The following is a 27,954-nucleotide window of genomic DNA, read 5'->3' on the forward strand; positions in this document are numbered from 1 at the left end:
GAGGGGCGCCAGGGTGGCTCAGTAGGTTTAGCATCTGCCTTTGGCTCAAGTCATGATCTCTGAGTTCTGTGTCTAGGCTCCCTGCTCAGGGAGGGTCTGCTTCTCCCTCTGCCCCTTCCTCCCCACTCATGTACTCTTTCAAATATATAAAATCTTTTTTTAAAAACCAGTGAAATGAGATTAGCTTGCCTGCCCTAATGAAAATGCAAAAACCAACATTGTTTTTTAAATTAGTGAATTTATTTTTTGTGACTTGTCAAATTCTGCCTCTTTAAATTCTGCCTCTAAATTCAGAGGCACCTCTGCCTCGACGTTCAGAGCAAGGTTATTACGGGGTAGCTTTACTAAGGGCATAAAAAGTGCCAAGGCAGCTTTGGTTCTGTTTTCAGATATCATCTGATCAGGAAAGTATTCAGGAATTCTTCTATCCTAGCAAAATCAATTCACCTCTTGTCAAAAGATCAAATTTGCATATGCAGTTCATTGTGTAAACACGTCTTTCTCTGAATATTGATGTTTTGCCATTTTAACATTCAAGTTGGCAAGTTTTCTTACAAGGGAAGTATTCTGACCTGAAAGCTTGCAGCTTTCCAGTTTTTCTGTTTCCAAACCATTGCCTGTTTCTGTTGTTTTTAAATGAGCCTATCCCCCCAACTTGCTTTCATTCGACTGATATCTGAGTTGCCCATTTTGTGCCAAACACCCTGTTATACCGTGTGCTTTGGGGAAGGGGGTGGAGGGAGAAAAGTTGGGCCACCTTGCAGCCTGAAATCTCATTTAGACCGAAGTGAAGATCAGGCTACTCCTCCTTCCGAGTTAAATGGGTTTGTCTGATGCCAAGAGGAAATCGTCCAGAGCCTGGTTAAAGCTCCGATCTCTAACCCAATTCCCCGCCATTCTGAATGAAATCAACATTATATTGATGACATGTAAAAGGCTATTACTATAAGGCAGGACTCTGGTCTAAAAACTTCTCAAATCGAGCTAGCATACTCCAAAACCACATTATATAAAAGGCGCCATTCAAGATGGGGGGCGTGGTGGTTACAGGCTCCTGGCCAGCAGGGGAGGTGTCAGGTGAACCCCACAGGTTTGTGCCCCTGCTTTTACCCAGCCCCCAGCCGAGGTGCTGTGTGTGTCCTCAGGACTCAGAACTCTAGGTCCTACCTAAGCTGTTTTCTGTACCTCCAGATCTGTGGCTTCTCTGCATAAAGATACATCCACCTTAACCTCAGGGGGCCAAAGAGGCTAATCCAAAATTTAGAACAAGCTTCCAGACAGCCCATTGCTGTTTCAGAGAGCGCTCTTTGACACCCTCCCCGCCCCCGCAACAAGGACCCTTTCAGATTGTACTAATAAGGTATAGCCTTCGATATAGAACACTTAGAGGCTTAGAGGCGGTTTGCTGTGTGCCTCACGTGAAAACACAGGTGACTCCCCACTGGTCAAAGCCCCTAGCTTCTCTGACCAGACCTCCCCCATCCCACACCCACACTAACATCAGGATATTGTAGAACTTGAACACTGCCAAGTGCCGAATGGGTGAGGTGAACCATGTGGGGCCCACGTCGCTGCCTTCTAAGATTACTTAACTGGTAAAACCTTTGCTGAAGGGAGGACAGTTTTTTTTTTTAAGGGAGGACAGTTTTAAGTCCAAATACTATTATCTCAATTTATCCAAAATGAAGATTAAAAACTGATCTTCGGTTGCGTGAGCTCTGACATGTCAGTTCCCAAACATTAGCATCATATAGGGAAAAGTTGCATAGCAGCAGTATTAAAGCCAGATGTGTATGTTTTCATAGAAAATGTAGATGTGTGATAGTCGAGCCAATGCACGTGGTAAATGAACAGACTCTAGCCACTACAACCATTTTATTTTTAATATATCTGAAAATTAAATATGTACTATTTCTCTAACAATGCAAATGAGATAGGATTGGCAACAGTAGTGCAAAGCAGCATACTATAAGTAGAAACTCACCCCCACCTCTGTGGAATTATTAGCATTTATTTAAGACATTTTAAACAGTCTCGCAACAAACAAAAATACATTTATTTGGTTCTTTCTTTGAAAATTACCAGGTTATGTGGCTTTCTACCTGAGAAATTCAAACAAATGGAACAAAAAGACATGGACAGATTTTTAGTTTTCTTAAAGCGCTATCATCAGCAGCACATACAAGGGGGAAAAAAAACATGAAAACAACTATTTAAAAAGACAGTTTGAAGTTCAGGCCCTTACTTAATAGGTCATAGAAAAAAGATATGAGAAAATATTTTTGCACCACTTAACAGCACAACAAAGAGCAACGTTGATTAATAGAAAGTGATTACAATATTTTCTGTTCTATTCATTCCTTACTAAGCCATTCATTCCATTGAAAAGGACAGGATAAATTCTTCTCTTCCTCATTTAAGGCCTACATACACACAAAAAAAAGGTTTATTCAAATCTAAAATACATTACCACAAGACATAAAAATCCAAGGTTGTACTGAAAGTAAACATGAAACGAGTATTTTTACTTACATCTAGGTCCCAGGATGGTATTTAGCAAACAAAACCAGACGAAGTATTATATAGAAGTGACTTAGCACCAGTTCTATTATTACCCCCCCCCCAAATTGCACATGCTGTCTTCTGCAATTTATTTTTCATGTCTGGTTACTGAGCAGCAAATTGTTTTCATGCCTAAAAATCTCCGCAAAGAAAATTATCTAATGAAGAAGAAATGAAGACTTGTTTCAAAACAAGCAGAAGTGCTTTCCATTACAAACCCAGAATGTTCTTTGTTTCAGTGGCATGAAACATGAAAAAATAAGGAGGCAGGGTCTCAGTGGAGGGAAAAATACCTAGGTACCAAAAGTTGTCTGACAAAATACGAGCTCTTAGCCCTTGAAAAGGCTACTCTGGATGACAGTACTTTAAACATGAGTAGTCCCTTGCTAGTCCTCAGGAGAAAAGGCACTCACCCCATGAGCGATTTTTCAGAGCTGACCAGCCAAACCGAGTTTTGATGGCAGAGTCACTAGTTTGAAAGAGGAACTGAATACACGGGAGCCAACAAATCATTCGTTGGTTATCATCTCATTAATAATAAGCACGACCTGCTATGTTACATTCATTTTTGAGCTTTTGCACGAACTAGCATATCTCTACTAACTGTGATTAGAAGAGATCAATGAAATGATGTGTGGTTCTTACTTCAGGTAAATGAGAAGCCCTTGTAGCCCCTTCAGGGATCAGGTTGCTCAAGGGGCCAGTTATGAGCACAGAGCGTGCCTCCTCATTCAGGGCAACCGCACTGACTGGCATCCTACCTTGGCCCTACCAGTTGGTACTTTCCTATGGAATATCCAGTTAAGACTGAAATGAATCACGTCCTCTGAAAATGTTGCCTTCCACTGCTGCTGTGAATGAAAATCTCCTTTTCCTGCTGCAGCCAGTCAGATCTCATTGATGTCTTCCACTGCCGAGTCAGGTATAGCTTTGTTGGGGGAAAAAAAGACGGTCATCTACTGCCCCTGAGGCCCTAAATCCTATGTAAGGCAGAATGAATCAGCCGAGCTTTCAATAGAACATGCACTGCGTTAAGATGTAAGTCTTTACGAATCTATAAAATATCTCAATTTAAAAACATATTCAAGAAGTCCAAAACCAGTAGGTAAAAAGATAAATTGCTTCTGTTAAGAGTTTACAAATCCTGCACACATAGCATTTTCCCCAGCTAGAAAACTAGGGCTCTGCCCTTGACTCCTCCTAACTCCATGGCATTATTGAGGATTGAGGAGGCACTTGTTAGTGTTTTATAAAAGTCAGTTTGGGGATAGTCAGTGGCTTTTTACGAACTGATGTCACCCAACCCTGAGTGAAAGGATTACATAACCTGAAATGGAATGTTGCCATGTCTTATCTTCCCAAGTGCCGTTATTGGTACCCTGGGATCTTTCCATATTTCCTTTTGCAAATCCCACTGGTTATTTTACTTCGATTCTCTTGCTTTTCTAGGATGGAATGATATGGGGTTCTTCAAAAAGAAAAAAAAAAACAGCTCTGCGAATGGTCCGCCATCCGTTTAAGCCTCAAAGGACAATCCGAGCCCCTTTTTGTGGATTCTTCCAGGTTTCATTTCTCAAAGGTCAACTCTTTGAGTACTGTGATAAGGTGAATTGTCTTCTGGTGCATGGTCACAGAACCTTCCAGTGTCATGAAGAAGTCTGTGATATGTTCTAGCTGTCCTCTCTTCTTTTACCTGCAGTTATTTCTAGATCAAAGTCAGGAATGTTTGGTGGCTGCACATGGTGTTTCTGACCAACTCCAAGAACGTGTCAAAGGATGCTATTTCATTCACCACTGTCCCCTTTGAAGGTAAATGATGCTAAATGGTGATGTTCTAACAGCTAGGGAGCCACCAAGGACTATCAACCCCTCTCAGTGCTCATCTGCTTCCTCACTGGCACTGAGTTCAGATTGCAGCTGAACTGTAGAAATGTCTGTCCTTGGATCAAGAAGTTTTGCAGGCACCTTGTTTTACCATCCTTTGGAACCTGGATGTTTCTTATTCCCAAAGTTTGCCAACACATCTGCAGTCATTTATGCTTTATACTTTGGCGAGAGGAACAGGGTTTTGCATTTGACTTTTCTCAAGCTTTTAAGTGCCACGCTTCTGCTCTGTAGTTGCTAACTACATAGCTATATATATATTTGGTTTTAAATTTTCTTCTTGCACGTTGTTTACAGAGAATGAGGGTGCTTCTGATCTAAGAGACCTTCAAAACATTTGAAAATATAGAGAACTCGTGTAGCTGCTTCCTAAATAGCTTCTGTAGTCGATGTGCTCCTGACTGTTACGTTTAATATAATAATTATCAGAATTCGGCATGAAATCTTTAGAGTGCTCGTGTCTTTTAAACCTTCTTGTCTCCTGGTTATATTCTGACTTCCATGGAGTCTCTCTTCTTTGGGGCAAATCCCCCAAATAGAAAACATGAGCACTTTTCGATGATGCTACTGGCACATGAATGGGCCGGTAGTTGACTTGCTGGCCAAATGTGCTATCTCCAAACCTCCTCCTCTTCCTTGTGATGCGGTCTAACAGACTGTTAGAACCGGATTCGTGGTAGTGGCCTTCGTCAAACAAGTATTTGGGGTCTTGTGTTTCCCTCCTTTTGCTGTTGCTCTTCTCACTTCTAATGGAATTGTTTTCACCCTCAAGCCATGAACATCTCAGTTCATACTTAGACCTCTTGCCTGGTTTCCTTAGCTTGGATTTAGAGGAGCTGTCCTCCCCATCACGGTTCCACTTTGAATACAAGGTCTGCGGACTTGACCTAATTTCTCGATCACTAGTGGTGGTCTCATCATCATCAAGAGATTGTTTTTCTGGGGAGCTCTCATATGTGGCCACAGACCTCTCTTTTTCTTCTTTGTTTATGCTAAGAGTTTCACTGAAGCATTCAGAATCACTACTGATTTCCTCTAAGAAATCTGTCAACTCCAAATCTAAGTCTGCTGACCTACTGGGTGAGGAAACTTGGCTTTGACTTGCGGATTTGGAATCTTTGATCTGGTAAGCATGCATCTTTTCCAACAGATGGCTCTTTCCACCAGCTGGGGACAGGTGATCACCAGCTTCACTGGCTGTGTCCTGGCAATGATTTAACTCCTCAGTACATTCTTTGGCATAATCCACTTTTCCTTTCTTTTGTGGTTTATGCTCAGGATCCTGAGTATAGATCTCTGACTGGTAGTCATCTTCTTGAACCCGTTCTCTTATTGCCAGGTTTTGCATTTGGCTCAGACTGGTGGAGTGATGCTTACGTTTCCTCAAATTAATTTGAAATCCATTTCCCTTAGCATGGACAGCCCTCTGCCACTGACATGGGCTTGCTACGTGACTCAGTTCTAGGCAGGTACGGGCATACTTGGGAGTTTGATAATAGTTTAATAGGTAATCAATAAATTCATCTGTTTCATAGATCTTCTGTTTCCTGCCATGGTCTACCTCAGATAATCTGGAAGAATCAGATTTATTAGAATCGTGGTGGTCTTCTTTCTCAGAAGACTGACCTTGAATCATCTCATTCTGCAAAGAATTCTGGTCAGAGACAACACTGTGATTGTATCCATCAGTTAATAATTTTCCAGTTCTCTCTTTTCTAGTTGAATACCTTATTTTTTTTCTCCCGAGGTGGTGGGAAGATTTACGTAAGTGAGCCCTGGTTCTTTTCTTCATTTTTTGTTTTCGTTTATTGTCTGACTTGGCAACCTGATATTTTGGCATTTCCTCCTGATTTTGAAGATACTGAGTATTTAACTCTTCTTTCTTCAGAGTTTCCAATGTGTTCTCTGGAGCATGATTCACTTTGGGGCTTGCATCATCTACCCCCTGTGGGTTAAACTGTGTGGACCCCTTTAAAGAAAAAGGTTAAAAATCTCATATGAAAAACTTCACAGTCTAAAAATGTCCAAGAAAACTGAGCTTGCTGACACAGTTCTGAAGAGGTTTCTAACATGTAAGATTGATCCTTGTTAGGAACAATATTGCACTGACGACTGAAGAGGTATGGAATTCAGCCTCTTGGGCTAATATGAGCTGCATTTACAAAGGTCTGTGCATCACCATTTATATACCTTCAAAGCACATGACCCTTTTTTAAAAATTTGTTCACAAACTGGTGAGTACTTATGGTTCCAGGTTGTAGGCTAGAGGCTGGGGATATTAAGAGGAATAAGAAATGCTCTACAGCCTTCCCAGAAAACCCTAGAACAGGAAAAGACTGATGGGTGAAATGTGTGTCTAAAGGGGAACCAACTGGCTTAAAAGATAACCTGCCTCTGCTTTTCATCCCAGCCACTTCCCACAGGTCACAGGTTAGGATGTCCCTGAGCCGTTCCCCCTAGCTGCTTCAGGCAGAAGCAAGGTAGCAGGTAGAAAGTGTGGCCGCGGTAATGGCTCTGCTGTGCTGGCCACTCTGTGCAACCGCAGGGCAGGAGACAGGTGCTTCCCATGACCCTCCCTGCTGAGAGAGATTGCACCGTGCTCTCGCTGACCCAGGGTGCTCATCATGATAGTGCCTACCCAGGACCTGGGAGTCTAACTTGGGGACCGTGTAATTGGTAGGAGGCCCTGTCAATGGGGCCAAGGATTAGGCACCACATACATTTAAATTTGACAAATTTTTAGAAAGGAGTCACCCCTGGAGGTCATTTCAGTAAGATGAAAGATTCAGCTAGCCTTATTATAAATGTAAATGGGAAATTTTTCTGATCTTGATTTTACTAAGGTTGCTTGTCCATGCTAATGAGAGACAGGTTGGGAATGCAAATATCTGGCAAAGTAACTCTCTCTGATCCTGATGTCATTCATCTGCATATTTAAAAACACTGAAGATGCATTTTTAAATGAACAATCTGGGAACCTTTCTGGCCTTTACTCCAGGCTACCTGCCAAGTCTGGTTACCTTTAGGAGGTTAATAAAGCAGGGCCAAAATAAAACCCTGAAACTCCAAAACAGAAACTCTTCAAATGAAACAAATTGCTCTGTGAGGTCAGGAATTCCTTCACAAATAGTTTAGGACGAGACTATCAGGAGCTTGCTACACAAAGGTCTCTGTCCAAGGCTCTTCCTTCCCATCCAAACCTGCTGCAGATGAATGGACAAGTTGGGTTAATGGAAGACTACCAACCTAACCCTGTGCCGTCCATCCTGCCCCTCCTGGCATTTTGTTACATCCATTAGGAACCTAAAGAAGTAGCTTCACTAGCTCTACTGCTCTGGGCTGTACTGTCCCAGAGTTCAGGAACACCAAACATGGGGAGGCCAGGCCGCAGGGGTGAGAAACAACTGCGTTGGAGCCTCTGGGCACCCCTTTTGTCGATCCACAGTTGGGGTTACTGAGATCAGCCTATTGAAAACAAACCCAAGGAATGCAAAAAAAAGTCTTCCCTGGAGCCAATTTCAAACAGGCCACTGCTTCAGTGTAAAAGCATGCCTCAGAAAGATCAGTACCTACCAAAAGCGAAGACGGATTGAGAAAGAGCCTTACTGCAATTTTCCTCAAGAGTACCCATAGCAACCGGAGAGCCTCCACCCGCCTCTGAGCCAGCAGGTACTTCCTCTCCTCCCACTCCTCTGAAGAGTAGGGCTCCTGGACACCGTGGGCTGTGGCTCTGGCCTTCTGTTTCCTGTGGCGGTGCCTGTCTCTTTCCTTCGGGCCCCGTCTCCTGACCCTGGCCTTCTTCCTCTTCTCCCGGGCTTTTCTCTCCTCCTCCTTTCTTTTTCTGGACAAGAATCAAGAGTCAGTCATTCAGAAGGCATCAACTAGGCACCGGCTCTCCTTCCAGCTCCTTCCCCACTGCTGGAGGAGGACTCCTTGTTTAGGTTTCCAGGAATCACTTGGTGCTAATCCTAGGGGCCTACAGAGACAATTTAGGAAGTGACACACCGTGGCTCTCAGTCAAAGGGAAGGACACAGAACTGAGCTGGTCACTCAGAGACATGCACAAGAGAGAGTATGTGAAAAGAAGGCTACAGAATTCAAGGAAGGGGCTTCTATAAGTCCCCACTTTCTCAAACCACAAGCAGTCTAGCTTGTGAACCCAGCCATCACAGTGTGGTGGTGATTCCATTTCTCTTGAGATAAAAACCTTTCATGGAATTGGCTTCACGTATGCTTATAAATAAACAGGGAGTCCAGGCACTCCGAAAATCTTATGGGTGAGAACTGGTCCTTGGTACATATTACTTAACACCAGACACTATCCTAACAACTTGTTGACTTAGAAGAACATGGGCTTTGTTCACCACTGTTTTCTGAAAAATCCAACTGTTTTGCTTGGGCCCTTATGGAACCGTGGGGAAGGGGAAAGAAGGGACAGTGACCTGAGTGAGGATTTAGCCAAAGGCTGGATGATTATCTCAACTGCATGTTCAGTCTGGAAATTTGGGGGAATAGTTGCCTTGACTGGGCTTAAACTCTGGCCAAGTGTGTCACAGTCATGATCTCAAGCAGCTCCTGTCACCCTACCAGTCAAAAAAGTGAAAGACACACAGAAGGGGACTTTTTATCGCCTATTTTGAATGAGCATAATTTCTGTGAGAGACCAAAAGAATAAACATGCGAAGGGAGGGGCCAGGGGGTCAAACTGGTTTTGAGAGCCCTGTAGTTCCAGCCCGCGTGTATCTTCTTGGCAAACCTTTGGCAATACACTAGCCCTTTTTGGCTCCAGTCCCAAATTGGAAAACAAGGATAAGCTCAAAGAAATGAACATGGAGGTTCCTCAAGTTCACCATAAGAACTCAGGTCAACAGAAAATATAAGGTCAAGAAATCCAGCCTTCTTTGACCATTGACCATTTTTGTGGTCAAGAAAATATCTCCCAGATCTAAAAAGAATTTGTTTTTTTTTTTTTTTTTTTTTTTTTGCTTTTAATTTTAAATTAGTGGGCAAGGTAAACTTTGGTAAATTGGGGGTTAACTGGTCAACATTTTAATTTGGTGGGCTAGGATTTCATCGTAAAAGCCCTGATCTCTTTTTTTAAAAAAATCATTTTTAAAAAAATCATTTCTTCCCAGATATCTTAACCTAGCTCATTACCTTACTTTTTTAAGTTTCTCGTTTTCAATCGTTGGGCTATTTTGGTTTTGTAACAGCACAACTAAAAGACTGTAGGCTTCCACAGAGTTTTCCAATCTGTACCAATTCCTGCCACCCCCACCTCAGTGTTACCTATCAAGCATAGCCATTCACCTGAAGGGATAAATAAACCCACACACCAAAAGCGAAAATCCCTCTTGGTCTCCTCACCTTGCAGCCTCTTCCTCATCTCTCTTTACTTTTTTCCTTTCTTCCTCCAGCTCTTGTAACTTTAGCCTTTCTTGATTTCTCCTCCTTATTGCCCCTTCGCTGAAATGTTTGGTTGTATCAAACATAACCTGCCCACAAACAGTTCAGAGTTTCATTAGAAAAGTCTGCCACTGGACTGGGTGTGTTCCAGGCCAAAGAGATGAAACCAGTATATACAGAACAATTCAAAACTTGAATTCAAAATGACCTGTCTGCATCCCCATCTCCATACTGTTCCACTGTTCCTTGGGCACCTGCCAGACAGCCCTGTGGGTTCTCAAACTATCTTTGGCAGAACCGTTGAGGAGCTCTTGTATGGCCATAGAGGGTATCACAGGGTCATTATGGGCACAGGCACTGAGGGATGTGAGTATATTACCTCTGGTTTGTTATAAAGATCAACTGAGTTCAGGTACTTTAGTCACCAGAACCAAAAATGGTCAAAAAAAAAGTGTAGGGGGTGGAGAAAGGATTGGGGAAGCAAAGATGCAAGAGAACTGACCTAATAAGATTGGAGTGTAGTGATTATTATTAAGCTACTTTGTAAATCCCCCAAATAGAGTAAAAATCCTATCAAGATGCTACAAACAAATTTGCTTGAAAAATAAAAGGAGGCAAAAATAACCCTTTAAATGTACACAATAATGCCAAAACCAAACTCATGATTGTGGCCACCTTTGAGGGGAAGGAAGGGGATGATGTCTCATCTCATGGCTGATGTTTTCTTTTTTATGCCAGGCAGTGGGTACATGGGTGGTCACTATAGTATGTGTTTTATCTTTTGTCTGGCTAAATAGCTCAGAATTTTAAAAGATACATTCTAACATAAGCAGTTTCATACATCGAGTGCACATACATACACACACACACACACACACACACACACACACACACACACTCATACTCATACGTAGGAAGCTACTTAAGCCCCAAGTCCTAATTCATGCTCAAGACTGAGAGAATAAGGAGTGTTTAGCTGCATCTTTTCCTCTGCTGGATTAAGAGGTCAAAAAGGAGATGGCCCAGTGTTCAGACATCGATGAGGTGGCATGACCAGATAGATAGGATGATCTTGAAAGGGAAGGATCCAACTTTGTTGAGATTACATTCCAACAATTTACCAGACAGACATCCTGAAAATGTAGGTGGGGGCCCCAAGAGTAAAGGGGAGAAAACTGCCCTCCTGTGGTTTCAAACTGCAATGGATCCTGCATATGAGATAGTTCCATAAGGGCCAAAAGAATTCTTCAGCACCCTCAAGAAGCTGGGGCAGGGCCCCGGATTATAACAACCATCCCTTCCAAACTACAGCTGGCAGCACACCTGCTAGCAGAAGAATGTCCACATCAGGATTATTTCTCTTCCTAAACATCCATTTATTAGTGACAACACAAATCTCTACATTAGCTATTGATCAGAGCCTAATGGGGTTTAAGGAAATATATTCTAGATGCTTCCTTCCAGCTTTTGCTCAGAACCACCAGAAATGTGGGAAATGAAAGAAATTCCGGCTCCTTCTTACCTTGATGTTACAGGCCAGAGCTTTCCCATCATCTCCTTTAAGCATCAACTTCATCCCTCGAAGGGACTCCATGGCTTTTATGAAGTCTGTCGACTCCTGGTACTGTATAAAGGCCTCGAATGTCTGCAAGCCAAAGCTGAAACCCCCAAAGTTCCCACCAGTCATCACTTCTCTGTAGGGGTCAAGCATAGGGATATCCACATTTTTGATCTTCCCAAAGCTTTCAAAGACCACCCGAAGGATATCTTCACATGGCTTCTCCCCGCTGGAACCTTTAGGTGCAAACCATTTGCAGGGCAAGCCTTCGAAATAGATAGAATCTGGGCTCTTATCCTGGTCCTGCTCTTCGGCCCCCTCACTTGCTGAGGCCTCTTTTTCCCTGGGGAAGCGCTCCCACTCCCCCTGGGCATCAGTAGCCACCACTTTTAAGTCTGTTTTCAAACCATTCAGCTTGATGATCTTCCCGTGTAACTTGGCCTTCAAGATCTGAACCAAACTGCGTGTTTCAGCCTCACCCTCAAATCGGATGAAATCCTTCGTACTCTTGGAGAGCCGAACTGTGGTGAACTGGTCAGGGCAAATCAGGCTCTTCAGCTGGTCAAGAACTTCCCAGTTGGAAAAGGGCCTCATAGGTTCTGAGCTCTCTGGGAGCAAGACCTTGATCATCAATTTTGCTATGGGCTTGAGGTAGAGGTGCTGAGCTGCACAGAGCTCTGTCGCCTCAGAGTTATCGTGCACCACAGTGACCGTCATGATAGCCCTGGAAACCTTAGAGGGCGAAAGAGAACATTTTCATACAGAGGGAGCAAAATACGGATTTGGATTTTGCATGGTGCTAGCATTCCTCGCCTTCAGTTCAATTGATAGGGTTAAGTGTGCTTTGGGGAGAGAACTGACACAACAGCTTGCGTTTGTTTGCTGTGTTTACAAGTTTCAAAGAGTTTCTGTACACAGTTGACTCTTCAACAGTACAGGAGTGAGGGGCACTAACCCCCTCCCACCACTGTATGGTTGAAAATCCACATATAACTTGTGACTCCCCCCAAATTTAACTACTAATAGCCTACTGTGGACCGGAAGCCTTACCAATTACAGAAACAATCGAGTAATACACATTGTGAATGGCATATGTGCAAGATACTGTATTCTTAACAACGAAGTAAGCTAGAGAAAAGAAAATACTATTAAGAAAATCCTAAAGAAGGAAAAAAAAACGGGAGTGCCTGGCTGGCTCTGTTGGTGCAATGTGTGACTCTTGATCTCAGGGTTATGAATTTGAACCTCACACTGGGGGTAGAGATTACTTTTTTAAAAAAAGAAAGAAAATAAAATCATAAGGGAAATACATTTATAGCACTGTATCAAAAAAAATCCACGCTTAAGTGGACCTGTGCAGTTCAAACCTGTGCTGCTCAAGGGTTAACTGTACTGTATGCTTCAGTTTCTTTCACTGAAAAATAGAAATTATAGGATTTCTGAGAGGATTCAATGACCGAGAGGATTCAATGAGTGAATACATGTGAAATCCTTAGAACAGTGCCTGGTACATAGGAAGTTCTCAATAAACACAAGCTATGATGATTATTTATTAGTGGCAGCAGTCTTACTTTATCTCATTGACTCATGAAGCAATCTGTGAGTAGGTGTTTTCGTGCCTGTTTTACAGATGGGGAAATTCAGACAGATTCAAGAAAATCAAATGACTTGCTCACACACTGAAATCCCAAGGTTCCAAATCTCCAATCTATTGTGTGATTGATCTCAAATGTAGAATCCCATAAAAACTGGCTGGAGGTGCTACAGAAACAAGGCAAGGATAAAATACCTGCAGTGCATTCACAAACACACACCTGACTTAGCATCCGAGGTGGTACATGGACATAGCCGCTTGTATGCCTCTAGTCTATTGACATGAACTAAATTGAACTCTAAGCTCAAGAACAGAGGCAACAACCTCCTCTAATGAGTGACCAAATAAGTTTGTCCTCCACTATGGGACTGGAAACCCCCGTCCCCCAAACTTGAGGGCTTGCTGGCATTTCATATTAATAAACTCTTTTAAGCTGCCCCAAGGTAAGATCGCTAATACTGGGAATTAAGGATTTCTGCTCCTATTTGCTGACTTCAAATAGCACTTCCCAATAAAGAAGTTTTTTCTAAAGCATATATATTCAATGTTCATTTAACCTGAGTTTCTCACTAATGTTAACTTCAGGGAGGTTTAGACACAAACATATGGCTAGATGATAGAAATTCTAACAAAATTTACTATTAGACCTTGATTAACTTTATAGGTACATATTTTTTTAAAAAAATTTTTATTTAAATTTGATTTAGTTAACATATAGTGCATTATCAGTTTCAGGGGTAGAATTTAGTGATTCATCAGTTGCATATCACACTCATTTACAAAATAACTGTCCACAAAGGACAATCCAAATCAATTTCCTTGGGTTTCCATAAACTGTTTTTTTTTTTTTTCCAAAAAGGCCTCTGAAGGCTATATCTCAGATATTAAGGTTCTAGAAATTGTTATAATAGCAACACTGAACTGAGAATGTTATGAAAACAAGCATGTTCTCTTTCCCCAAAAGCATTATCTAAATAGCAAAATGAAGAAAAAAAATCCAGTTAGTTTGCTGCAGTTTGGAACCTAAATAAGAGTCAACACTAAGCTCCTTTAGGAGAAAAATTAATTTGATATTCAACTAAGATATAGTGAACTCCAAAATTTATCTATAGTCAACAGGTATTTGTTTATACAACCTAATTTAAAGCAACAGCTTTTAAAAAATATTCCAGGGGGAAAATACAAGCAGTTAATCACTTCAAATTAATCAGGTTTGTCATGTTCTTCCCATTTATTCCAGTGATACTGCCTTTGTGTTAAACATTTTAGAATGCTTCCTTTTGGATTGATTTCAAAGTCTGGGTTACATTCTTTTAAATGGCCTTGCTGGAGGTCAATTTTGAAATTCTTTTCCCATGGATTTGATATTTAGAAATTATCAAAAATTACTTAGAATCAAGAATGTTGCATAAAAGGGTGACTATAAAAAACAAATTGATTTTCTTAATCGGCTTATAACCACCACCACCACCCCTTAAAAGGAGATTCCAATAAAGGCTCCAATTTTTTTCTTTTTTAATTAGTTCGTACATTATTGGAATGAGCTTTTAGAGCTTTGAAAGGTGACAACTTTGAAGGACAACATTCATTTGAATGTGGTGGTATAACAGTTGCAAAAATAATCCCAAGTTTTTACCCAGCACCATATCTATACCCTACAATGTGAGTTATTGTTATGAGGAGATAGGGTCTATTTTTCCCCAGTTTTTGAATGTGAGCTGGCTTTTTTTCCCCTCTAGCCAGTAGAATGTGGCAAAAGTGACAGAGTGCCAGTTCTAGACCTAGGTCTCAAGTGGCTCTGACTCTCCTGGAACGCTGCCATGCCATGAGGACACATCTGAGCTAGCCTGCTAGAGAATGACAGACCACATGAAAAAGAGCCTCCTTGTGGCAGATTAGCTATCCAAAACCATCCAGCCCCTAACCAACCCACCAACTGACCACTGCCATGTGAGCAAGCACAACCGTCTTGCCAACCTGTAGACTTGTGAGAAATAATAAATCGCCATTATTTAAGCCACTAAGTTGGGGGATGGTTTGTTACACAACAATAGCTAACTGATACAGACATCTAGCTCTTAATTAGTTTCAAGATACACAATTACATTTAACAGGTTTTACACAAATGAATAAAAATTATAAAAACCAATTCCTGGGAGAGTTTTGGGAAGAAAACAAAACAGGAGCCTTCATATCTTGCTAGAGATAATGTAAATCATTTTTTCTAGAATAATTTAGCAAAAACAAACCAAGAATCATAAAAAGGCTCATCTCCTTTGATCAAGTAACTTGCTCTAGAAATTTATCCTAGAGAAATTGTTAAAAATAAGAAGAAAAAAACATGGGGCACCTGGCTGGCTTGGTAGGTAGAGTGTGAGACTCTTGATCTCAGGGTTGTGTGTTCAAGCCCTGCATTGCGCATGGAGCCTACTTTAAAAAGAATGCTCAAAACTGCTTATTACAGTGTCATTTGGATACAATTTTGTCCAAACTATGTATGCACAGGAATAAAGTCCAGAAATTGAATTATTTTTTGTAAAGTAGTTTTAATAAAACATTCTACTAATTTAATACTTTCAATAGATGCATTTTCTAGTCACTTGTTTAAAACTATAACCAATATAAATGGATCTTATTTAAAAATTTCTTCTTAAAATTAAATTCACAAATACTAAAAATCACCAACTTTTTGAGATTGAATATATGCCTCAGATCCCTCAGAAAGGTGATTTCTGCATAATAAAACAAATTTCTATATTTTAGCCAGATCTCTTCACTTTCCTCAAGTGTAAAAAAGGCTCTTATCAAATTTGGAGAGAAATGGTCAAAAACTATTTTATAGTGTTTGATGTACTGTATTTTTGACAGTTTTCAAAAAACTGGCTATCACTTCCATCTCACAGTGAACCAAAAAATAAGCAGTACATTCTATAGCAGAGGACATAACTCAGATGACTACAGCAAATAGCAAGACAGTCTCAGTGAGCAAAGAATACTGAGCAGAGCCTGAGGAACGGGATGGTATAAAGGAGCAGCCACTCCTCAGCTCCAGCTGTAATGAGGGGAGAACATCCTGGGATGGCCAGATACTCCTATGATTCTATTCCAAAGAGACCAGAAATGTAGCTCCTCATGTGAAATCTGATTTTCAGATGTTGGCAATCAACGTAAAGAATTTAAAAGCACTGCAGAGTGCAAGTAAACATATCCACAGGACCCACTGGCTTGCTAGTTCTGACCTCTCTGCTCTAAAGTATCTTTTCTCAGCTGTTTCTTCAGGGATAGGACTCTACACCTGGATTAGGAAGCATCTGAGTTACTTTCTGACTTTTCCAAGAGGACCTGATCTTAAAAATCAAAATCCCAGCCTCCATTAAAATCACCAACACAGAGGAACCTAGCTTGCTCAAGTCAGAGGGGCAAGTGACTCTCAATCTCAGGGTAGTAGGTTCAAGCCCCAGGTTGGTTGTAGAGATTACTTAAATAAATAAAATAAAAAATAATAAAGTAAAATCTCCAATGCAAATTCCTGTTTCCCAAAAATAGTAACAAATTACACATTTGTCCTCATTTCTTCCCCTGTTGTTCACAGGCTTTAAAATTAAATGTTTATAAATATCTTAAAATACTCTTCCAGAATAGGGAGCTAATTTCCAATCTTATTTTTTAAAAATATTGAGGCACATGTCAGTTCATAATGAAGTTATAGTCCACTAAGGCACTAGATTTTTTTGTACTTTTGCCAAATTCATGTCTCTTCTTGAAATTGCTAAGGGACTGAAGCTGCTACCTTTTTCATCTGTCTCAGGGACCATATGATTTCTCATCTCTGTTTCTCTTTGTGTTATTGTTCCACTCTACCGCATATCTCTTTGACTAACCAATGACTTCCTTCTTCATAAAATTTCAGTGGCTCTTTTTTTTTTTTAATTTTTTTTTAAATTTTTATTTATTTATGATAGTCACAGAGAGATAGAGAGAGAGGCAGAGACACAGGCAGAGGGAGAAGCAGGCTCCACGCACCGGGAGCCCGACGTGGGATTCGATCCCGGGTCTCCAGGATCACGCCCTGGGCCAAAGGCAGGCGCCAAACCGCTGCACCACCCAGGGATCCCTCAGTGGCTCTTTATAGTCTTCTTACTGTGCATCAATGAATACAGATAGGAGCTGACACTTGTTCCTTTTTGAAGCTTGCTTCCCTTTGGCTTCCAGGCCACCACCCTCTTCTGGCTTTTCTCTCACTTTCCCAGTTGGTCCGGTCCTCCTCAGTCTTCTTTGTGGGTCCCTGTTCATCTCTCTTTCCCTCAACTATTTGTTATGACTTGGCTTTTACCTTTGGTTTACCCTTAACTTTGGTTGTGCCTTTGGTTTTATGCAATATATCTTCAGCAAATAATCATGTTTAAAATGACAGATGTAGATGAGCTCTTCTTGGGATAAGAGAACAAATAACCAATCCTCATGGAAAGTCAACATTTAGCAATCACCTGGAGGAGGAAGGCTCAGCAAGAAGTCAGAAGGAGCACCCAGACATGTAGGAGTGAATAAAAAGGGTTAGCGGTATTAACTATAACTAAGAGGTCAAGTAAGGTGAGAACAAAGATGCACTACTGAACTTTTGTTTAAGATTTTATTTTTAAGCAATCTCTACACCCAACGTGGGACTCAAACTGACAACTTTGAGATCAAGAGTCTCATGCTCTACCTACTGAGCTAGCCAGGTTCCCCAAGAAGTGTCCACTGAATTTCACAGCATAGAGGCTAGTGAAGGCAAAACCCAGATTATAATAAGGTGAAGAGTTAAAAAGAAGTAGAGAAGCAAAGCTAGTGTGTGGATTATGATTTTAAGGAATGGAGCAGGGGTGCCTGGCTGGCTTGGTCAGTAGAGCATGGGACTCTTGATCCCGGGGTTGTAAGTTCAAGCATCTAGAGCATGTTATAGGGCCAGTTGAGGATTTAAGGATCAAGGAAAATAATGTATGACAAAGTGATTTGGAAATCGTAACTTGCTACATACATGTAAAGAGAAATCCAGAAGGAAGGTGACTAAGGACTGGAGAATACTCTCATTTAGAGAGTGGAGGAAGAAGAGACTCTGAGAGGTGTTCATCTCAAGAGACAGATGAGAACTTCTTCTGCTCTATGTGCTGTCCTTTGGTGCTAGGGTTCTAAGAAGGAATATCCGGATTCCCTGACCTCAAGCACTTTACGGTCTATTGCTGTGTTTCACAAAATACAGTTGTGTGAATCACCTGCATCCAGATAGGCTTGTCTTAAATACATATTCCAGGGTCTTATCTCAGGCCTAATGAATCAGAATTTCAGAGGATGATGAATTTGAATAATCTTAAACTCATGCTGTATTGTTTTAGAAATGTTTTGTTTATGAAGGATCTTACCATAATTTATAGAATCATTCCTCTCAGGGAGGGTCTGGGTTATTTTCATTTTGTTTTTATTGTGGATAATGCCTTTTTATAGTAGAGGCAGTATACAGTATAGGGATAAGGTTGTGGGTTCCAGAACCATGCTGTCTGGGTTTGAATCTCAATTCATATCACTTACTAGCTCTGTAATTTTGGGCAAACTGTGTAAGTCCTCTATATTCAGCTTCCTCATTTTAGTGTAAATATCATCACAGTGTGTAATTTAATTGATGCAAGGACTAAGGGAGTAAATCATTGCAACGTGCTTAAAATGGGCCTGGTACAGGGTAAGCACTCAATAAATATGGGCTATTATTACTATTACTATGTATCTTCGTGAATCTAGAGTCAAACTTCTGTTGAACTATCTCCCTAGGATAAAATTTCAGGATGGGATTACTGCATATGTGGACTTTAAGAAACAAAGCAAACAAAGGAAAAAGGAAACAAACAAAAGAAAACAGACTCTTAAATACAGAGAACAAACTGGTGGTTACCAGAGAGGAGGTGGGTGGGAGGATAGATGAAATAAAGGGGACTGAGGGCATACTAATGGTGATGAGCAGTGAGTCATGTATAGAGTTATTGAGTCATCATATTGTACACCTGAAACTAATAAAACATTGTATGTTAATTATGCCTCAATACAAAAGTATAAAAAATAATAAAATAAAAATATTAGAGCATAGAGAATATGGTCAATAAAATGGTAATAGTGTTTTCGGTGACAAATGGTGACAACACTTATTGTGAGCACTGAGTAACATATAGAATTGGTGAATCAATATGTTGTATACATGAAGCTAATATAGCACCATATGGTAATAATACTTCAATTAAAAACTCGCATAAAATATGGATGGAGGGGATCCCTGGGTGGCGCAGCGGTTTGGCGCCTGCCTTTGGCCCGGGGCGCGATCCTGGAGACCCAGGATCGAATCCCACATCAGGCTCCCAGTGCATGGAGCCTGCTTCTTCCTCCACCTGTGTCTCTGCCTCTTTCTCTCTCTCTGTGACTATCATAAAAAATATATATATATATGGATGGAGGGGGATGCCTGGGTGTCTCAACTCTTGATTTCGCTCAGGTCATGATCTCAGGGTTGTGAGATTGAGCGCCGCATCAGGCTCCACGCTGGTGTGGAGTCTGCTTGAGATTCTCTCTCTCTCTCGCTCCCTCTGCCCTCCCCTAGGCCTTACCAAGAAGTAGGCTTTTTACATATATCATGGTTTAAATGCTACAGCAATATCACTGGCAACTTCTGTCAGATTACTAAAAATTAACTAGACAGTGCCTGGCTTATAGGTGCACAATAATTAATTCCTGTTGTGATGCTTTTTCCTAAAGGAGACCTCAGCCAAAAACTAACAAAAAAAAGATAGGAAGAAGAGGAGGATTACTACCATGAAAACAGGTAGGAGGGACAGAGGGAGGAAGAAGGAGAAGGGAGAGGAAGAGGAAAGAAAGAAGAAAAAAGAAAGGAAGAAAGGGAGGGAGGGTTCTGTACTTACTAACATGGAAGGACGCTGGTGATATTACAGGGAAAAATTAAAAGCAAGTCACAAGATTGGGTGCCTGGGTGGCTCAGTAGGTTAAGCGTCTGCCTTTGGCTCAGGTCATGATCCCAGGGTCCTGGGATGGAGCCCCATGTCATCAGCCCCTGCTCAGAGGGGAGCCTGCTTCTTCCTCTCCCTCTGCCCTTCCTCCTGCTTTCTCTCGCAATAAAATCTTTTTTTTTTTAAGTTTCAGGATAATGTACAATATGATCTTGTTATTGTAAAAGTAATATAATAAAGTAATAAAAGTAATATAAGTACACATGCCCCTCTAAATATAAAGTCTGCAGAGATGTATATCAAACTGTGAACACTATTTCCCCTAGGAAATGGACTGAAAATTATGGGAAAGGAATAGACTTGCCCTTTTTACTTTGTACATTTATTACTTTGATTTTTGAATATTTACAATAAGCATGTGTTAATTTTGTATTAAAAAATTTTTTTTAGTTTTTCTTTTAATTCTAAGTAGGCTCCACACCCAATGTGGGGCTTGAACTCACAACCCTGAGATTTAGAGTCTCATGCTGTACTGACTAAGCCAGCCAGGTGCCACTGTTTTGAAATTGTTTATGAAAAAAAGGAAAGTCACATGATGATAAACTATTAAAAGGAAGCAGTTCACAACTGCTGATCTAAACTTGCTCAGAAAGGATCAAAACAGTCATAGAATAGCACCTCCCTTCCCCAATCAGAGACACCCCTCTGTCTGCCATCACTGGAAAGGCCCACAAGCATCTTCACCCATAACCGAAGTCTGTGTGGGTCATGACCAAAGCCTGGGAGATTAGAACTTTGGATAATGAGGAAGCGCTTGGCCACATTACATAACATAACAAACTACACAATGTCAAGACATTTTGATGAGTTTTGACCTATGTACACAAACCTATGAAACCATCACCACAATCAAGATAGTGAAAATGCCCATCATCCCTAAAAGTTTCCTCATGCCTCTTCATAATCCTTCCCCCACCCCCAGCAACCACTGATCTGACTGTAGAATGCTTAAGTTACAACTGATTTATGTTGTAGCAAAAGTACGCAGATGTTTCTGGAAAATACTCATAGTTACATCCAGTACTCAACTAACAGGTGCTTTCTTCTAAGTCAGGATAGAAGCTTAAATGTGCCAATCCCTGAACCTAGTTAAAGTTGTATAGGGTCCGTGGGTGGTGGGATGGGGTAACTAGGTGATGGGGATTAAGGAGGACACGTGTTGGGATGAGCACAGGTGTGCTGTGCAACTGATGAATCACTAAATTCTATCCCTGAAACTAAAAATACACTATATGTTAACTGAATTTAAATGAAAAAAATGTTTCAGAAAGCTGTATAGGGCTCTACTTTGCTCTTAAAAAACAGATCTAAAAAGGTTTATGCTTTCCCACATACAATCCCTGTTTTTTGTTTGTTTTTAAAGATTTTATTTATTTGACAGGGAGAGGCCACAAGCCGGGGAAGAAGCAGAGGCAGAGGGAGAAGCAGACTCCCCGCTGAGCAGGGAGCCTGATGTGGGGCTCGATCCCAAGACCCTGAGATCATGATCTGAGCCAAAGGCAGATGCTCAACCGAGTGAGCCACCCAGGCGTCCCCAATCCCTGTTTTAAACTCTGTTTAAACCAAATAAACATATTCAAAAACCAATCTGTCCTAAATAAGATATATTATTTAGGAGATATACACTTCATACATATTTATACATGGGAATAAAACTATATCTACTAAAATAGATGGAATCACTGTGATCAAGTTATTAAGCCATGACAAAACTGACTGTTTAGAACAACCTTTTTCAGGGGCGCCTGGGTGGCTCAGTTAAGCGTCTGCCTTCAGCTCAGGTCATGATCTCAGGGTCCTGGGATCGAGCCCCATGTTGGGCTCCCAGCTCGGCAGGGAGTCTGCTTCTCCCTCTCCCTCTGCCTACCACTCCCCCTGCTCGTGTTATCTCTCTCTGTGTCAAATAATTTTTTAAAAGGCTGAATTGTAATAAAGATTTTTAACTCTTCTCATGTTCTACCATGACCTCCCCTGTCCCCTCCCCCATGTGCCCACATTTTCTCCTAGTCTTGTGATTAAAAGCAACACTTCTGAGACCTCTTCTTCTTTAACACCTTTGCAGAGGCAAACGAGAGCTCCTCCAGCCTTAAAAAAAAGTCAGTCATTCAATAACACTTACGCAGCATGCATTCCAGCAGTATCTTGTGTACATAGGCATTTGACTCAACATGCGCCCAATGCCAGAACATTTCTAGCAGATTCTCACGGATGACAACGGCTTTCTCTAGTCACCTGTCCACCTCATCTACTTCTATACCTAGCAGCAAAGCTGACTAAACAGCCGTAGAATAAGAGAATAGAGAAAAGCAACCAGTCTTGAGAAGTTCTCACAAGTGTAAAATGCTTGTTGTAACTGGCAGTGAAAATTCCAGAAATTCTGTGAAGTCTGCATCCAAAGTCACTCTGATACCTCCTTTCATTTCAGAGGATAGAGAGAGTCCTCTGCTATGTTTGTCTCAGGGCTTTTTTTTTTTATTTTTATTTTTTTTTTTTTTTGTCTCAGGGCTTTTAGATCAGAAGTGTGACTTCACAACTTTAAAAGCATTTGAGTCATAAGCAAAGTTTTCATCATTCATCCTCTCTCACTTTTACTCACACTCAAATATTTGCTATCAGAGTTCTAGCAAGGCCATGGCAGCAAGGCACGTTTTTTAAAAACAGTGAAAAAAAATAGGACCATCTGCACAATTGCATATCCTCCCTCAAAGTAGTTCTTTGCTGCCTTTCTGTTTTCTCCAGGCCTTTGAACCTTAGAGTTAGTCATTTTGAAAGCACTTAAGATGGATCAGATTATATCAACATATTTATAGTCAGTGGGGCAGCCAAAATATATCTAGGTCAAAGCAACCTAGCCAATTTCCAGTTTCCTGGCTAGTACAGAGTCCCAGTGAATCTTGACCAAATAGCAGTATTCCCTGGCTCTCCAGTCAAGAGGTCATGGATAAACATTCATGTGTTTTGACACTTCATTAACCCAAATAGCAATTTTCAAACTGAGCCTGACCATATGCTCTGATTTTGAAAAAGTTAAAAATCACATCATTAAAATGAGTGGCACTCAGTGTTGCAGTAACAGTAATAGAGCCAATACGGGACCCATCAAATGACTCAATTCCCAAATCAAGATCGTCCAGAGGGCTTACTGGGGCACCGAGGGCTTTAGGGACAGAAAGAAAGGGACTTCTGGACCCACAGCCACTCAGCAACGATAAATTAGCAACCATGGAATACTGGCATCCTGCTGACGGAGAATCTCTTCTACAAACACTCAAAGAAAATCTGCTCTAAGGTAGAGTTTAGTGTAAACTTTTTTTTATTATTGTTTCAGGTGTACAGCACTGTAACTTGACATCTGTATACACTACAATGTGATCACTGTCAAAAGTCTAATTACCATCCATCGCCCTACAATTGACCCCCTTCACCCCTTTTGTTCATCTCCCTCCCCCTTCCCCTCTGGTAACCACTGATTTCTTCTCTGTATCTATGAATTTGTTTTTGCTTTGTTTTGTTTTGTCTTCATATGGTTTGGTTTTTAGATGCTACACATGAGTGACATCATATGGCATTTGTCTTTGTCTGACTTATTTCACTTAGCATAATATCCTCAAGGTCCATCTATGATGTTGCAAATGGCAAGATCTCATTCTTTTTTATGGCTGAGTAGTATTCCATCACGTGTGTCCATATACATATCTTGCACATCTCCTTTATCCATTCATTCCTCAATGGACATTTAAATTGTTTCCCTATCTTGGCTATTATAAATGATGCTGCAGTAAATATAGGGGTACATATATCTTTCCAAATTAGTGTTTTCATATTCCTCAAGTAAATATCTAGTAATGGACTGGCTGGATCATATTGTAGTTCTATTCTCAATTTTTTTGAGGAATTTCAGTACTGTTTTCTATAGCGGATGCACCAACTTACATTCCCACCAACAGTGCACAAGAGCTCCCTTTTCTCCACATCCTGGCCAACACCTGTTATTTCTTGTCTTTTACACTAGCCATTCTGACAAGTGTGAGGTGATAGCTTATGGTGGTTTTGATTGGCATTTCTCTAATAGTACAGGAAATTCTGACCCTGAAATGAAGAAACCTAGATTCATGTTAATTCATCTCTTTGGGCAACTTAATAGCCCGTTTTTGTTTCCCTATCTCAGAAGATCATACTAATGGTTCCTTTGTGTGATGATGTGTGTAAAAGCAAAGTGTTTTTAAAGCCAATAAAAATAAATTGGGGCACCTGGGTGGCTCATTCGGTTAAGCATCTGACTCTTGATTTTGGCTCAGGTCATGATCTCAGGGTCATGAGATCGAGCCACACACTGGGCTCTGCACTAAGTGTGAGCCTGCTTAAGATTCTCTCTCTCCCTCTGTCCCTCCTCCTCTTGTGCGTGTGCTTGCAGTCTTGTGCTCTCTCTTTTTGTATCATTAATCAATAAATAAACAAGTAAATATTGATCTAAGAAAAGATTTGTGTTAGGTCTTTCCATGCAAATGCATTTATATAACTATGTGTTGCTGTGGACAAGAGCATGGGAGAGATTTTTTTTTAGATATGCACAGGACAGTGAGCCAGACCCAGCTGACCCATTCTTTGGCCTTTTGCCCCTTCTTCAGCACCAGAAACATTCTTATTGTAGAACACCCCTTTCCAGACACTTCTAGCCAAGAACACCACTTCATACCTTGGATTAATGTACTGTAATGCTACTAAGGTAGACTCATTGCTTTCTCTTCTTTGTGTTACAAAATAAAAGCTACCAGGGATTTAAAGGAATGTGGCTGGGAATCTTTCCTTTTGCCTCAGTCACTGCACAGTCAGGGCATTATGTGTGGGAAATGAATACCACGAAGTCACCAACCAGTGTTTCGTGTCTCAGTTTTACCTTCCTGTCTGAAAATGACCAGCAAACTCCCTGCCTGCAAGTCGCCACCTACAGGGGAAAAGCAACCCTTACATGGGATCACGCTTTGCACAACGAAGCAGTTTCTGAGAGCAGCAGCATCTCTCAACCTTTTTATAATCCCAAGGTAAACTTAATTTGGATACAAGTCCTATGGAAGAGGATATTACCCAATACCTTATGGCGAAAATGTGTTCAAGGAAGGAGAGCCTGGAGAAGCCACAGTTCATATGAACTCTTCATGGTAGCCTGCTGTGTCGTGGCATCTTGACCATGGAATACTGTCAGAGAGAAAGTGGTACAAAGTCAGAAATGGACGAAATGGTTTCAAAAAATAAGGCAACTGCATATTTACGATTTTTGGCATAAACAGTGCTGAGACCTACATGGTTGTACTTATAGACCATCACGATCTGGTTTTTCTACCTGTTTAATAGTAATTCCAGGTATTGACGTGGTCAATGCATTTCTCATTTTTCACACCCCCAGCAAATTTCTGTAGAAATTCTATAGAGGAAAAAATCCTACTGAAGTGATAGAGAGACTTGCTGCATGTCTGGTTAGCTGTTCCCCTTCTTTGGGGATTTGCATTTTCCAATTACTTTTATTTTACTGAAAGAGTGCTACTCTTTCCAAAGGAGTTCCACCACTACTCTGTGCTACCAGCATGGCAAAGAGTGCCACCATGGACATCTTTGTACACATCTTTTAACAGATTATTTCCTCAAAATATGTTACCATGTCAAAGGGCAGGAGTGAGCTTATATAGCTCACGACATATTGGTAAATCGCTCTTGTGAAAGATTATGACAGTTTATCATGACATCAGCAGTATTAAACTGCCGAGTCCCCTGTGGTGCTGCTGACACTTGGATCATTGCCATTTTTATTTCTGCTACCTTTATTAGTAGGTAAGGGCAACTTGAAGCAGCTTGAGCTCTCATTTTTTTAATGAAATTCAATAAAAATTAAACATTGGCTCCAGCCCACCCCAATAGTCAACAGCCTATTCAATGTCTCTAAGCTCCAGGTTTTGTTCGCATTCCAAGGCAACAAGTGTAATAGAACTCTTAACTTCCATGCCCCCTACCCAACTTACTCTCCACCTCCACTTGCCTGCCCCCACCCAGTGATTCCCATTTCTCTAAACAGAGCCACCCTCCTCGCCCATGCTCAGGCTCAAAACCAGGAGCCGTCCCTCCCTCCCTCCCCTTCGGCCCTTGAGCAAGTCCTCCTGACTTAGGCTTACCTAAGGCTTACCACATTCCCAGGCCATGTCCACCATCACTGCTGTTCCCCGGGCCCAAGCCAGCGCCATCTAGAACCTGGATTACTGCCACCCCCTCCCAACTAATCTTTCCTGCCATCCTGCCCCCCCCCCCCCGAGTCTATGCCAAGTGACAAGCAAAACTATTTTTTGGAAGCCTTAAATCAAATTGTGTCAAAACCCTCTAGTGGCTTCTCATTGTGCTCTGAACAAAATTCAAACTGCTTACCCTCAAAAGCCGGCCCCTGCGCACCTGGTTCAACTCATTTTGTACCCTTCTCCCCTACCTCTGGTTCTCTCCCTATTGCAGCCTGTTGGCTGTTCCTCAAATGCACCAAGTTCACTTGCCTAAGATTTTCTCATGGCTGGCTCCTTCTCATTTCTCAGATTTGGCCTAAATGTCCCCTCCCAGAGAAGCCTTCCCTGAATGCCAGCCTAAATAGCATGGCTCCCCTACCCTGTCATGTTGGAGCACAGCACCCCATCTTATTTTCACTGTAACACTGAAATGCTCAAGTATCATATGCATTTATTTATTATTTATTTATTTTATCATATGCATTTATTAACGTGGCTTTTGTCTGCCCCGCTACCTGCCCCTCAGTCTGGAATTTCCAGGAGGGCAGGACTGCATCTGTCTGGGGTGACCAGTTTATCTTCAGAGCCTAGAATAGTGTCTTGCACATCGCAGGAACTTCATCATGCTAACCGTTACCTCAGAGATTATGCACATCAGCTACATTTCAAAGGTGTTACCTCCATATGGAAAATGGTAACAACAACGCCCACAGCTGGATGGTGAAATGCCAGCGCGGACCTGCAGGATCCTTCAGGCTCCCGGAGCTGTTAATGTTCACCAGTGAACCAATGTCGCCAAGGTCCACCTAGCATACCTACCAAGCAACAACTCCGTTTAAGACACTTTGGGGGCTACAGCAAGGAGTCACCCTCAAAGAATGGAGTCTAGAGAGAAAAAGAAATTAAGACAATTAACTTGGAACCTGAGGAGCAAAATGGCAGGTGCCATGAGAAGCAGAGGATACTTCTGGGCCTCAGATGAGCACAAATGATTCAAACAGCCTTTCACACGAAATGAGTGTTAGAATCCCTGGGAAGATGCATCCGGGCTCTTCAAAAGTGCTAGCACTGCTCCCTTCAAGCATGTTGGGGCATGTGCAGGAACAGTGGGTTGTAGCTGTCGCAGGAGCCAGCCTAGGGGAAGATACTGCTGCCACGTGGTCAGCCAGGAGCCAGAGGCACTGTCCCACAGCGCCCAGACAGACCAGCATAAAGAAGAACTGGCCGCCCCCAATGCCAACACAGAAATGGCTTGCACCTGTCCGTCCAGAACATATGGAGTGCCTTCGGGGACTTCTGTATGAACATGTTTAACATGGTATTTGCTAAGGAGTGGTTTTCTGAGTTGGTCCCCCTCCCCCGAACTCTTTTTACCACTTTCACCTACCTCCTATACCCAGCAAGCATACCACAGAAAGAAAACCTGAGTCCAAGTGAAGGATGAAGGACAACAGCAAACCCTGAATTAGAATATTCCTGAGTGGGGGCTGGTTTCCCCTTGAGCGGTAGTTTGGGGGCCTACGGGGGCAGGGAGGTGCCAGGACTGAGGGATGCAGAGCACTCAGACCCCAGCTAAAGGAATCTGTCATGCACAGCTCTGGCCTCTGCAGTCAAAGTCAGATCAAGCCTCCTGATGTTTCAAGAGAA

The 27,954-nt window shown here is 41.6% G+C and overlaps 1 protein-coding gene across 3 annotated transcripts in view; it reads right to left on the reverse strand.

Moving 5' to 3' along the window:
- Positions 1-1,860: 1,860 nt before the first annotated feature.
- The window catches only part of LOC112910569 (A-kinase anchor protein 17B), a 29,892-nt gene continuing 3,798 nt past the window's right edge, over positions 1,861-27,954 (reverse strand). For 2 of the 3 annotated variants that reach the window (XM_025986755.2, XM_072743748.1), the window contains 6 exons: positions 27,127-27,192; positions 25,140-25,243; positions 11,375-12,142; positions 9,814-9,941; positions 8,020-8,287; positions 1,861-6,415 (listed from right to left, as the gene is read on the reverse strand). In XM_025986755.2, coding sequence (XP_025842540.2) covers positions 4,775-6,415; positions 8,020-8,287; positions 9,814-9,941; positions 11,375-12,127 — 2,790 coding nt within the window. In that variant the 5' untranslated portion in view covers positions 12,128-12,142; positions 25,140-25,243; positions 27,127-27,192 and the 3' untranslated portion in view covers positions 1,861-4,774. The remainder of the gene's footprint in view (positions 6,416-8,019; positions 8,288-9,813; positions 9,942-11,374; positions 12,143-25,139; positions 25,244-27,126; positions 27,193-27,954) is intronic. The other variant, XM_072743749.1, reaches the window with a different exon arrangement.

The sequence above is a fragment of the Vulpes vulpes genome, chromosome X, assembly GCF_048418805.1.
Source record: "Vulpes vulpes isolate BD-2025 chromosome X, VulVul3, whole genome shotgun sequence".
Taxonomy (NCBI): domain Eukaryota; kingdom Metazoa; phylum Chordata; class Mammalia; order Carnivora; family Canidae; genus Vulpes; species Vulpes vulpes.